Source organism: Coenobita brevimanus, chromosome 80, assembly GCF_032717465.1.
Source record: "Coenobita brevimanus isolate Jiangsu-jjx chromosome 80, ASM3271746v2, whole genome shotgun sequence".
Taxonomy (NCBI): Eukaryota; Metazoa; Arthropoda; class Malacostraca; order Decapoda; family Coenobitidae; genus Coenobita; species Coenobita brevimanus.
Window position 1 is genome coordinate 46,264,799 of NC_137033.1, and position 15,174 is coordinate 46,279,972.

A 15,174-nucleotide genomic window follows, 5' to 3' on the forward strand; every position below is an offset into this window, starting at 1 on the left:
AGGTAGGAGATTCGGCCTTCTGGTCCTTCCACAGTACCAGAGGGACCCCTGTCGTGTTCGAGCAAGTTGCTCAACAGCTTTGAGGCATGGTGATGAATCACGCTATAAACAGTAGATTTAAAACAGGGAAAGTGTTTCAGGCGACTGTGTGTGTGTGTTTTTTTAACATTTTTACATCATCATACACAAACACCACAGGTGCCCAGTGATCGTGTGAACTAACCTTCAGTCTTCTTTCACACGAGCGGTTGCTGCCGTAGCGGTTCTTGCCGCGGTGTTTAGAAATACAGTGAGTCCAATGGGACCGTTCACAGGAGGCCGGAGCGGCAAAATAGCCGCCACTGAAGCCACCATCGACCGCGGCGGCAATAAAACTGCCTGGCGGGCTGGGAGGCCACCCGTTGCTATGGGTCCGTTTGCACGAGCGGTTTTGCCCGCGGCGGCAGTTAGGTTTCAGCTCTAGGACAGACAACCCTCAACCAAGTGCTCTGCAGTATCAATAGCTGGCATGTAATATTATCGCGCATATATATATATATATATATATATATATATATATATATATATATATATATATATATATATATATATATATATATATATATATATTTTTTTTTCATAACTTCATACTGAAAATGTACTAGTGCATATAATTATAGACTTATTAATTTTGACGCTATATATTCTATGAACACTGATGACAATGAATTGCAGAACTGTGGCATCATCAGCTTTGAGGTCTTCATACAGACTGTAAAATGCACCCTGTAGGAGTCGACTACAGTTCAAGGGATGGATCCAGAATTTCCGATGTTCCATTTTCCTCATGACCTTATTCATTAAATAAACACACACACAACTCACTTCCTCATGTCCTTCATCATGAAGAGACACTAGTAGACTGACACGCAGCGACTAAAACCGCCCGTGTGAAGGGCTGACCAAAATCGCACACAGAAGCGAGCGGGTAAAACCGCCGCGGCAGACACCCCTCGTGTGAAAGCAGCCTTAGGCTAAGTATGGCTCAGGTGTTGTGCCATATGAGTACTTATTGTTGTTCTTTGGATAATAGTTTTAGAATATAACGACCTCGTCTGTCACCTTCAGTGGTGCAAGCAGCCTCGCAGTCCATGCCACAAAGAAAGAGGAGAGCGAACTCTAATTCTCTGTTGGGCCTATTCTCAAGGTGACTTTGTGGCACCTCTTTTTAACCGATTTATTACCACAGATCATCGCAGTATTATCCTGCATGTTAATATTATACTACTGACATTGTTACATAAATAGCATACTTAGGGTTAGTAAAATGTGTAATGTACAAAACACAGCATTATTGAAGACTTGTTAAAGAATCTTTTGAACCAGCGAGAATACCACATAATATCTCGAGTTAATAAATTAAGCTTCACGCACACACACACACACACACACACACACACACACACACACACACACACACACACACACACACACACACACACACACACACACACACACACACACACACACACACACACACACACACACACAATTTATACAATCATTATATATATATATATATATATATATATATATATATATATATATATATATATATATATATATATATCTGTGAATGTGTGTTTGTATGTGGGTGGGTGGGTGGTTGTTCGTATGGGTAGTTATAATTTTTCCAGCGCTGTATTATTAATGTAACTTTCTTTGTAGGACGTATGCGTGTTGCTGGTGCCATGGGTGGTGGTGGCTGGATTGGTAATTGCCGTGGACATCATATTCGTGGGATACATCCTCTACCAGGAACATGTGAGTTACCATTAATGGGTCGCTTGTTTTCTGTTATTAATATTTGAAGTTGTATCGTTTATAGTGTTTTTCGCATGTTTTGACATGGATTATTTCTTGCCCTTATTTTTGCTTTTCGTCTCTGTTTTTCTCCGTTGTCCGTTTGTTCTTGAGATCTCAGAATTAATTGATTAATAAGTTTTCAGTCAATGTTTGTCAGTAAAGTTTTCAGTCCTTCATCCTGTTGCATGGTTTATGTTGATCTCTTGTTCTTGCAATCATATAAACCCACTGACCCTCAGGAAACTGGTCTCTTCTGTTGGGCGCTACGAGATCTCTCTCGGTAAGGTTATACCAAATGCTTCTCAGTATTATGATAGTGTGGTGTTTGATGTGAGTCAGGGTGTTGTGGTGTGCTGGGCTGCATTGCAGTGTTAGCACAGCGGTTATTTACGAGCTGTACTTTGTTTTGATATTGTAAAAGGGATGGATGATGGGCGCATCGTGCTCTGGCTAGATGTAGATTCGCTCTATGAAGTGATGTCAAGAAGTCTATAGACAATCAACAGATTTGTGACACCACTTAATCTCGCGACCGTCCTCTTGTTTCTAAAGGGCAGTTTCTAAAGGGAGAAACTCTCTTATTGGTTCATGAAGAATGCTGTTTGGCAGGAAGGTTAAGACTGTTGTGTTCGATCTGTGTTTGTAAATGTGTTTGTGAAGTGCTGTGTTGGGTGGTGAAGGGGGGATATTTTTGAGGAACTCTGACTAGAGTTGGTTAGAGTTTGTCGTTGTTGTTGTTGTTGTTGTTGTGTGTGTGTGTGTGTGTGTGTGTGTGTGTGTGTGTGTGTGTGTGTGTGTGTGTGTGTGTGTGTGTGTGTGTGTGTGTGTGTGTGTGTGTGCGCTGTGACAAGGTTCGATGCATGGGATGGATCATGAGTTGAAGCGATATATTATATCTATCACATTCACATGACTCTTGACTTGGAGTACCTTTGTTCATGATGTAAGTGCTCTATATTTTTGGTCGTACTCTATCGTGTTTTTAAGGCTTGTGTGTGTGTGTGTGTGTGTGTGTGTGTGTGTGTGTGTGTGTGTGTGTGTTTTAATCTTTTCCGTGTTTACGGCCTTTAAAGTCGGGGCACAGCTTTGCCAAGCGTGGTTCATTCTGTTCGAATAAATTGTTTGCAGACCTTTTTCAGAAATTTTGCTGTCCGAAGGTTCTGCTTGGCACTGTTTTCAACGTGCTGAATGAAGGTGAGACCTTTTTCTGCACTGATGGTCGTATGATACGAAAAGATCCTGCATGGGTCTCGAGTCCTAACATTTGGGGATGCCATTTCAATGGGAGCGGCTTGTTAAAGAATGCAACTTGTAGGTGGGTGTGAGAACCGTGTCTGTCAAGAGTATGGAGGGAGATGGTGGATTTGGTTAGTGATGTACTCTTTCTGTTTTTGTCTGTGTCAATTTATAGTGAGTTGAAGACAGTACTGTTGGAAATGACTTATAACTTGCTGAATTTTCGAGTGTTGCAAGGCTATCGTTAAGTAATCGCAATAGGAGACAGCAGTTACTGAAGGAGTGGGGTAGGCAGGTCATTTAGGAAATGATTGAAAAGCGAGTGTTTAGGAATGCACCTCAATACTGAGTTTGGAACATTGGTTTAGGAAAAACACCTGGATCTGCAGGAAAGAAAGTCGGACAACCATATCTTGTCGTTCTCTTTCATGTCTGTGTCTTTGATTTTGTTTATCAGAATATACCTTGATACTATGTCGAAGGCTTTGTTTTTGTCTGTTGCTGATCCTGTGGCTCTTACTGGTGATTGTTTTATTTCTGAAGCCACATAAGGTAGGCTAGGTCAGTTTAGATAGAACATGCAGTGGTTGAGTATTTCCATCGAAATCCATGCTGGGAGTCAGATAGAGGCATATTGGGGCTATGTGTCAGTCTTTCCATGATACTGGATAGAAGTAGCAGTGATACTGAACCATAGGATGCAAGAATATTTGTGGCTTTCCTACCTTGAATATTATGATGATTGTTGCTTTCGTCTAGATATCGAGAATATGGTTGTGAGTTTATGAAAAGGTGAATTTTCTGTCAGATTGTTTATTATTTGGCTGCCAGGGTTCTTTAAGTGGGTGTTTGAAACATGACTTTGTCGTGTTGCTGAAATTTTTTTGTGAATTTGAACATTTGCCGAACATGCTGAATGTGAATAGAGATATTGAGAGAGGCGCCTATACGTGGCGCAGTCGATATAAAAGAGCAGCTCCGCTGCTCGGCTTTGCAATCGCCCCTCAACTCCTTCACTATCCCCCGATACGGAAAATGGGGACTGGATGAATCACAACATCAACAACAAGAGCAACAAGAACAGTAGAAGCAGCAACTTATTAGAATTCTTTTTACTCAGGCTGAGGAGGGATATCCAGTGAAAAGTAAACCAGTATGGCGTTAGCAGAGTAAAATAGTTAAGTCATAAGAAGAGATTTAAGGATTACAGTACTTCCAACTGTAATACCGGTGATACCGACGGATTATGCTATTATTTGAGGGATCTAGATCTGTCATTCAAGAGACTTTGGTGCTGTGACTATTCTAAGTTAAGGAAAGCAACTGAGTTACTCCAAGAGAAGATTTATATTTCTTTTCATGTAACGACAAACATAAAGAACACCGTCTCACAAGTTATAATTATTACATTTCGTGAAAGATGTCGTGTAAGAAAGTCTGAGACTTGGGTAAGCAAAGGGTATTGAGTGTGTGTGTGTTTAGAAAGTATGGTCGCTGAGAGAACACACCGAGTAGGATCGTAAATTATTACATGGAAAGGTCAAGTATATGTACGAATTTACAAGTAGACGAAGGCGTGGAAGGGCAAGAAGGTAGTTTGATATATATGGTGAAATGTGAAATAAGGAAACATCATTAGTGAATGTAGAGACTTACTGTATATTTCAGTGGCTTTCACAGTAACATCCGTCCTCCTGGGGTGATTGAGTGCTTGGATGGATGGAAGGATAAATCTACAGAAGAATGGAGAGACGGACTAAAAGAGAAATACTTATGGAAGGGATGAAAGGGACTATACAATGGTTGGACGGATTATATTAATGTGCAAAAAAGGAAGGTTAAGGGAGGGAAAAATGAAGGGAAGGAAGAACAGGACGACACTGTAAGAAGGGAATATAAATGAGGAGAAAAGGAACGAAAAAAAAAAAAACAAGCAAGGATGGAAGGATGAGAGAAAAAAGAAGGACTATGACAGGTTGAGGGGAGGTAAGAGAACGAAAGAGAGAAAAGAGAGAACCCAGGAAGAAAGAGGGAAGAGCCAGAAAGTAATTGATGCAAAGATCTACGGAGAGATGGAAGAATGGCGAGAAACTAAGAAAGAATAAGAGGAGAACGGAAGAAGGAATAAGAGAAATAATGAAGCAAGTGTAGCAGTATCAGTAATTGCACCTCCAAGCTAATCTCGACATGAAGCCAGTGGACTGCAGGCTGTAATTTCCCATTTTCAGCCGTTCACCATCCTTCTTTCAGATGATGGGGACGGAATTGAGGAACGTTTGTATAACCAAACAAAGAGCCGAAAAGTCTCATCAGTACCACCACTTGAAGGTGTCCCTCTCCAGCACTAAGGGGAAAAAATAGAGGGAAAAAAAAAAAAGAAGTATGGGAAACAGGAGGTGAAAGGAAAGAAGGAATGAAGGAATAGACAGAAATATTAAAGGAAAAAATAACGAGGAAGAAAAGAAAGAAACGAAGGAGAAAATGGAAGGAAGAGACAGAATCAAATATGGATGAAATAAAGAGGAAAAAGAGAGAAAGAATGAAAGAAGGGAGAAAAGAGAGAAACTGTGAGGAGAAAAAGGAAAGAATGAAGGGAGAGACAGACACAAGAAAGGATGAAATGAAGAAGAAAGAATGGGAAAGAAAGAATGAGGAAGAAGAAGGGCAGTAAGGAAAGAAATGAAGATGAAGGAAGGGAGGAGAAGCAGGAAAGAGAGAATGAGGGAGAAGCGAGATTAATGACCAGAAACAAGAGAAGTACGAGAGCGAGAGAGAGAGAGAGAGAGAGAGAGAGAGAGAGAGAGAGAGAGAGAGAGAGAGAGAGAGAGAACGAACCTTGAAAGTGAAGTGTCTGATGTATGTGGCAATTTCTTGTTTCAGCACACACACACACACACACACACACACACACACACACACACACACACACACACACACACACACACACACACACACACACACACACATGCACATAAACTGCTCACACATACTCTCCCGCACATTTACATATACAAAAATACATGAAAATATTTACATAAAAATACATAAATGTTCATAAAGTCATTCACTTGGGCACGCAAACACGCAAATATACGCAAGAGAACACGCGCAAACGTTTACATGAAGACACACTTAACCGTCTAAACTGTGACATAAACACTCAGATAACATACAGAAGCACACATCCACGTACATAAACGCACATCAATTACACACACACACACACACACACACATACACACACACTTTTTACACACATACGCAAATAATCAGATAGATACTTGCTTGAGCGCGAATATACTATGACGGACATTGATAATATCTGGTAAAAGGTATTAAACACACACACACACACACACACACACACACAGTCTTTTATGTGCTGTACAGAAAGTTAGACACAGCTACATCTTCACTGTAGAACACTTTAAAGTTTTAAATATTAATAAAACTTTAATAAACTTTCTTGTATTAGCGTCGCTCTGAAACAAGTGGAGAAGGTCCGGTGAAGCTGTATCTAACTTTTCCACTTCAGGGTTGATGTGGTTTCAGACGGGACTGAAGAACGAAAGGTGTGTGACAGCCATTCTACATCGACCGGATACTGAGAGGTATGCAGAGGAGATGGAAGGATTTGAGGAATTTCTAAAGGAGTGTGGGAGGTGTAGAAGGAACTTTAATCCCGGCGCACGACTCTGAGGTTGTCATTATCGTACCATGGCAACCTACTTGTAAACAGTACGTCCGATTTCGTACCGTATTATACGCGAGTCATATTATACACGAATATAATATACGTGAATATTATTATACACGAGCATAGTATGCAGGAATCACATGTGCATCATATTATACACATAATCAGACGCAATGTTGATGGGTAGGTTGCCAGGGTACGATAATGACAATTTCAGAGTCGCGCGCCGCGACTTTTTTTTTTATAGTACAGGCGGTAGGGGATTCGAATGCACGAAATGAGGCGGTAGGCTTGACGGTGTAAATGAGGATCCCGGGTGCCTGGGGTAAATAAGAAAGGAGAATCGCTTAGGTATGGGGATATACTCGGAATGGGGGTCAATAATTGGAAACACTTGGTTAAAGAAGATACTGTAATTATAATGGTATTTATGGATGAGTTTAGAGGGTGAGCAGCGGGCGGTAACAAATGATGTGTTTGAACAGGGGAACTTATGTCAGTGTTCTTTGGGGGGGGGAGGGGGGCAGCAGATGGGCTATGGGCCATTTGTTTGTTGAGGTGGTTGTGAATATTTGAGTAGTAATTCTTGATGGGAACAGGAAGGGAGTGAGTAGGAAATGATTGGTAAAGGCGAGCGAATTTTAGAAGGAGTATGTTGCCAGATATAAGAAAGAATATTAGAAAAGTGACTCAGAATGATAGATTCCCGGTACTGTGCTACGAGAGGCGGAAGAGAAAAAGGAGGCCAAGGAAGCTCTACCTAGCAATGTTAGGAAAGTGTGTGGGATGAAGAGATGAAGGGAAAGGATATGACAAAGGGGAGAGAGTGATAGAATTAAGGTGTGATGGACTTGGTGAAAAGGAAATGGACATCGTATGGTCAGCATTTTCAAGTAGCAGAAGAACACGAGTAGAAGGAGTGCTGGAGAAAACGGAAAGAAGTCAAGTGAAAGGTAAGGGAGTTGAAGAGAAGAGCAAATGAAAGATGAGATAAAGATTGAAGAATTTTCCGGGAGAATAAGAACGTGAACTGTGTGAAGAAAACGATTGAAAATGGGCGAAGAACTAAGGGAAGTGAATGGAGATGCAGTAGCAGACTCCGGTGAGATGAGAGTGGAGTGAATGAAGTGAAAGACTATCTCTATCTATTGGCAGACGCCTTAATCCCGTAAGGGGTGGCCACAAACAAATCGCTTCCGTGTCTCCCTGTCCCCCGCCATTTCACTGCCCTGCTCCTAGCTCATATCCCCCTCTCTCATATACCTCTCCACTTCATTCCTCCGTCTCCTTGGTCTTCCCCTCCCTCTCTCCTCCTCCACTTCACTCACATACACTCTCCTCGTCAGTCTCCCGCTCTCCATCCTCTCCACATGGCCAAATCACCTCATTGTCTTTCTCCTAACGCTTCCAATCACATCCACATCCACACCACAACGCTCCCTCACTTCCTCATTTATCACTCTGTCTCTCCACGTGACTCCATATGCTCCTCTCAAATATCTCATTTCCACTGCTCTCACTCTTGACTTCTGTCCCTTCAACAAGGTCCAAGCTTCACTTCCATACGTTAGAGTTGGTATCACAGTACTGACATGCAGTAACTTTTTCACTTCCATGCTCACTTCCCTGTTTCTTATCACTGCTTTCAAGGAACAGCAACCTTTCTTCCTTGTTGTGCCCTTTCAAGCACTTCACCCTCTAACCTTCCATCCTTACACATCACACAACCCAAGTACTTAAATGCACTCACATTTTCCATTTCCTCCTCATCCAGCCTCACTGTATATTCAGTGACTTCACTTATCTCGAAAACTATAACTTTTCTCTACATTTACCTTTAGATTCCGTTTCTTACACACTCTCCCAAACTCACTCACCAAGCCTTGCAGCTCCCCTTCGTCTTCACTTATTAACACACTATTATCTGCAAACAACAGTACATGGAGTTTCCAAACACTGTCCTCTTTCATGAGCGCCGCTCCAACATCCACTGCCCTACCTTGTATCTCTTTTATAACCCTATCCATATACAGACAGAACAACCATGGAGACATGACATATCCCTGTTTCAATCCAATAGGAAAAAAACGATGACTATTTGATGACGGAGTAGTTGGGGTGAAAAACTTCCCTGGTGCAGAACTGTCTACAGCTGGCAGGAAAATATACACTATCTCTATACACTTCCTTTATCGTATGACGCACTCATTCGCTTGCAGCTACACCACCACACTTCCGTACACTTCGCTTCCTTCGCGCTATTTTTATCACCTTTCCTCAACGCTCTACCCCCTCACACCATATTTATTATACTTCTTCAATACACCTGCCTCTACACCCTCACACTTCCAAAACTACACTTAACGCCTTCACGCTCGATCTCTCACGGCTTCACTCTGCAATCCCCAGTACATCGCTAAATAAATTTCCAATTTTCACCTCCATTAACATTCTCTCTCTCTCTCTCTCTCTCTCTCTCTCTCTCTCTCTCTCTCTCTCACTTGACTCTTCATTTACCCTGGTTCTTACTGCTTCACCACCAATGTCCCCTTTTTATGTGCCATTCACGCTCTTCTGTCACCTTCTTTATTCCTTCCTCGCAGACTTTATTATCCTTCCTCCATCATCACGACTACCATCACCACCACAATCTCCTCCTTCTCCTCCTTCACTATCTCCCACACTATCCATTCCCCCTTCCTTCAGCCTTCACTTTCTTCCCATTCATTATTCCACATTACTCCCCCTTCCCTTATTTCCTCCCCCTCTGCCCTTTCAGTACATTCTTCATGAACTTCCACCTCCTTCCCCCCTCACTCCCCTCCCTATCCCTATCCCTTGCCCGTCCTTTCATCACCATCTCTCCTCCCTCTTCTCTTTCCTCCTCCTACTTTTATTTCCTTTCCTCATCGATCATCCCTCCTTCAGACCCCTTCCTTCACCTCGTACCCCTCCCCCCCTCACCTTTCCTCCTCCTCGCCCTTCTTCCTCCCCCTTCTTCCTCACCTATCTACATTATTTTGTAAAACTGATCTCGGGAATGCCTTTCTTCCTACCCATTTGTTGTCTCTCACGCTGGTGGGAAGGATGGATTGAGTCTTTTTACTTTCCTATCCTTGTCTTTGACAGATAGAATGGTGAGTATGAGCTGAGGTAATGAGAGAGCAGACATGTTGATGGTTAGGCAGTTGACGTTATTGATGATGATTCTGATGCATTACAAATACGAATGGGGGTAATATCAATGGTTATTGACATTTTGTTCACCAATAGGTAAAGATATCATAAACTACATGCATGGGAACCACATCTCTGATTTATTTTAGAGCGAGAAGTTTTCAGGTGAAGGGTTGCGGGTTGACGAAACAGTCAGTTAGTCTTGTCTTCACACATCATTCATGCGACATATGTCAGTGTTTATATTTTATCGTTTGGAGACTCATTCATATTACTTTTCCACCAAATATTCCCTGCTGCCTGTCAAACAGGCCATAATGGTAATATTGCATGGAGATGTATCACTTTTATAGACGAGTGAGGCAGGGTTTGATCTGCTAATCTTACACGTTACAGAAACGTTTTTATATTAAGGCAGACATAATGTGGTCACCAATTAATAAATTTAGTGGTAATGTAGAAGGGTATCGTTTGTCTTGGTGATATGGGATGGAACAATTGGTCATCTTGACTTGACTGGCATCACACCTGATGTGGTCAAGACGTGTCAAAACAGGATGGTAAACTGTTGTCATCGTTTAATTTCGGTTAGCTACCTTCCCTATAGTATGACAGCCGGTTCCTTAACAATAAAACTGTATTAATTTACATAGTGTAAAGGGCGAGTGACTAAATAATATATTCATGCTGGCCTTAGAATATTCTGTGGTCTACAGTATGGTATGTAGGAAGACTACTGGCCTTTGGATGCAGGCTTTGAAGCTTGTGCCCAGAGTAGGACACATGAAAAAAAAAAATGGGAGTAAGATGCTGCCATCTGTGGTATGTTTTCTTTTTAATAAAATTCGATCATACCTTTAAGAAAAAAAGCTTTTGAGGAACACTAGTACAATTGATTATTTATCAAATGTCTATCTATCTATCTATTGCTAGACGCCTCAATCCCTTTCGGGGTGGCCACAAACAAATCGCCTCCACGTCGCCCTGTCCCCCGCCATTTCACTGCCCCGCTCCCAACTCACACCCCCCTCTCTCATATACCTCTCCACCCCATCCCTCTATCTCATCCTCGGCCTCCCCCTCCCTCTTCCCCCATCCACGCCACTCACATACACTCTCTTCGTCAGTCTTTCACCCTCCATCCTCTCCACATGGCCAAACCACCTCAGTGTGTTCCTTCTAACGCTTCCTATCACATCCACATCCACACAACAACGCTTCTTTATATCCTCATTTGTCAGCCTGTCTCTCCATGTGACTCCACAGGCTCCTCTTAAATAACTCATTTCCACTGCTCTCACTCTTGACTTGTGTCCTTCAAGCAACGCCCAAGCTTCACTTCCATATGTTAGAGTTCGTATCACAATACTGTCATGTAGTAACTTTTTCACTTCCATGCTCACTTCCCTGTTTCTTATCACTGCTTTCAAGGAACCAGCAACCTTTCTTCCCTGCTGAACCCTTTCAAGCACTTCACTCTCCAAACCTCCATCCTTACTCATCACACTACCCAAGTACTTAAACGTATCCACATTTTCCAATTCCCCACCATCCAACCTCACGGTACATTCACTGACTTCACCTCTCTCAACGACCATCACTTTACTCTTCCCTACATTCACCTTTAGATTCCATTTCTTACACACTCTCCCAAACTCATCCACCAAGCCTTGCAGATCTCCTTCATCTTCATTCAACAACACAGTATCATCTGCAAACAACAGTACAGGGAGTTTCCAAACACTACCCTCTCTCACCAGGGCCACTCCAACATCCACTACCCTACCTTGTACCTTTTTTATTACTCCATCCAGGTACAGATTGAACAACCATGGAGACATGACACATCCCTGTTTCAACCCAACCTTCAAAGAGAAAAATTCACTCAGTTCACCATCCACACGCACTGCAGCCTTAACACCATCATACATACTCTTCACAGCATTCAACAACTTCCCATCTACTCCATATATTCTTAATGCTTTTCACAATCCTTGTCTATCCACCTTGTCATATGCTTTCTCCAAATCCATGAAAGCTGCATACAACTTCTTTCCCTTCTCTAGAAACTTTTCCACTAAAGATCCAAGAATGAATATCTGATCTACACAACCTCTTCCCTTCCTAAAGCCTCCCTGATCTTCTCCAACTAATTCCTCTGTTCTTTCTCTAACTCTGTCAATAAGTATCCTACCATACACTTTTCCTATTATACTAAGAAGACAGATGCCCCTATGATTACCACACACTTCTTTTCCTTTCCCCTTTTCCTTTGTACAAAGGAATAATTATACCTAACTTCCAATCCTCCGGGACTCTACTTTCCTCCCAGGCCAATCTGCACATCCATTCTACTACTATCTCTCCCTCATACTTCAGCATTTCACCACACACTCCATCAATTCCTGGGGCTTTCCCCAATTTATCTTTCTTCATTGGATCCACAACTTCTATCCTACTGATTTCTTCCTGTCTTCTCACCTCCCTCCTTCTCCCAGCCCTTTCCCAGCCACTTATACTCGCATTACTTCCATCTATGTTCAAAAATTCCTTAAAGTGTTCTCTCCATCTGCTCACTGGTTTCTCCCTTCTCCACTAGTAATCTACCATTTTTATCTTTCACTCCCCTGCTAACTTCACTTCCACCCTGTCTTACTCTTTTCACCTCTTTTCAGAGCATTTTCTTAGTCCCTCCACTTTACACTCAAGTTCCTTCCAAATTCCTCATCCGCTCTCTTCTTACTCTCTCTTACTAATCTTTTCACCTCTCTGTTTCTTTCTACATATAACTCTCTCTTTCGCCTCTTAACTTCTTCCACGTCCCTATTTCTCATCCATTCATTGTATGCTTTCTTCTTTTGTGCCACAGCCTGTCTCACCTCTTCATTCCACCTTGCCGTTCCTTGCACACCCCTCCGTCTTCTCTTCATCCCGCACATGACATCACATGCTGCACATATTTCTTCTGTAAATAACCTGCACACACTTTCCACGTCCCCCATCTGCTCCAGTTCGTATTTGCCCAATCGTTCCTCCACTTCACTCTTATACTCTGTGTCACGGGGTTTTTAAAATATCATGTGGTTTTTAAAATAAATGCTAAATATTATTTAATTGATAATAATATTCAATAATATTGAAGAGCAGGGACAATGATTGTCTTGCTAAATCAAGCAACGATTACTTTACGCTGGCCTGCTTCGCACGATTCTCTAAGAACGAGAATTTATAAACTTTCTCAACAGTACACAGCAGAGACTAATCACTCAATTGCTGTTTTTTAGTACTGTTAGCCTCTGGAGAAAGTTACTTCACCCCTGACAATAAATAACTAATACTAATAGTATCAGGTTCTTGCTGGTGCTTAACTCCTAGGAGGCACAACGGATTTTAAGTTTAATACAAGACTGGCCTAAGTACCAGTTATGAATAGCAAAACGTTTATGCAAGCTAGGAGGTATATGGAAAATAAGCTTAATTGTGGAGAAATGAAACAAGAGTTTACATTACATTAAGCTCAAGAAAAAGAACTGTTAAATTTATTGATTACAAAAATAAATTTAACGTTACAATTCAATATCAGATTAATGAGATCACACTCACTCACTCACACAAAAGCTAAATACTTACGCCTAGGAAAAACACCTTAATTAGACTCTTAAGTCTAGGAAAATACAAAAAGGAAATACTGGTCGATGAATGCGGAGTATCACCAACTAAGGTAGGAGCACTGGGGAACTGTTCTAGTGGAGCTTGGGTGCTAGCTGACCTCTCCTCTCACACTTCTGGAGCACAGGACCTCTCTCCGTCACAACAAACACTCGACTGAGTAAGTCGTGGGAAAAAAAAAAAGGGAGCAGTAGGCCGCATTTTTCTAACGGTCGAGTGAGCAAAACACGCCCAAAACAAATCGCTCAGCGGAAGCGCTAATGTCTCACGCAAAGACGATCACATATGACACTGAAAAATTGATTTGACAAAGCTTCCGTCCGAATGAGCGCTTAACTGAGCAATAAACAGTGAGTTTTCCACTAATAGTTCGTGGCTTCTCACAAAAGGGAAATGTCACGAATTTGATTCGTGACACTCTGCCTTTTTCTCATCCTCTTGTAACCTTTCCACTCTCCTTACAAATACTCCTTCTTCCCGTCCTTCCCTTCTTCTATTTCTCCATCCTAATTGGACCTTGATTCTGGCCACCACCAAGTAGTGGTGAGAAAGTTCACTCCCCCAACTTCTATAAGCTCTTGCATCCATTACACATTTTCGCATCCTTTCATCCACACACACATAATCAATCATTGCCTTCCTTTCATTCAGTTCACCACCCACCCTTCTCATCACTCGCCATGTATACCTGTGGATCATTTTGTGCCTGAAGAGGGTATTGGCTATCATCAACCCCCTCCCAGCACAGATGTCCACTAACGCACTGCCATTCTCATCTATCTCAGCAGGCACACCCCACTCACCAACTATTCCATCCACCTTCACATTCCCCATTTTACCATTCATATCACCAGTCAAAAACTCTCTCTAATTCCTTCCAAACTTTTCCATGCAAACTTCCACATTCGTCCAGAACTCTTCTCTCACTCTCCTTGCACGATCTTGTGTTGGCGCATACACGCACACAATCGCCCACATTTGTATTCCAACTTCATCAAATCTGCGTACTTTATTATTATTACTATTTTTATTATTATTATTATTATTATTATTAATATAATGCACTTCTTTTCCCTTCCTTTGTTCTGTTATTTAGAAAAAAAAACATTTGTCGATTATTATTCCACTTGTCCATATTAACTATACCAAAAAATACAGCAGCCAATCAGGATCACCGTTTCAAATGACGAAGTTCATTCACAGAATTCTACGTGTTACTATGGCAGGGTAGCAGGTATAGCCGACCAGCCACTTTACGTGTTGCAGGCTTATAATTACGTCGGCGGGTGTACCTTGCATTGTAGCCAAGAACATCTTTTGGCTGGCAGTTAGTGTGTGTGTGTGTGTGTGTGTGTGTGTGTGTGTGTGTGTGTGTGTGTGAGAGAGAGAGAGAGAGAGAGAGAGAGAGTATGATGCGAGTGTTTGTATACATTTGCATGTACATAAATGTGGGAATGATTATATGAATGTGAGTGGGTGTACATGTGAGTGTGTGTGTGTGTGTGTGTGTGTGTGTGTGTGTGTGTGTGGACGTGCGAATGTGAGTATGG

At 41.9% G+C, this 15,174-nt stretch overlaps 1 protein-coding gene across 1 annotated transcript in view; it reads left to right on the forward strand.

Annotated features, from left to right (window-relative positions):
* LOC145409354 (uncharacterized) overlaps positions 1 to 15,174 on the forward strand; it is a 309,085-nt gene that overhangs the window by 176,022 nt on the left and 117,889 nt on the right. The window contains exon 5 of the mRNA XM_080279823.1: positions 1,708 to 1,803. Within this exon, the coding sequence (XP_080135949.1) occupies positions 1,708 to 1,803 (96 nt within the window). The remainder of the gene's footprint in view (positions 1 to 1,707; positions 1,804 to 15,174) is intronic.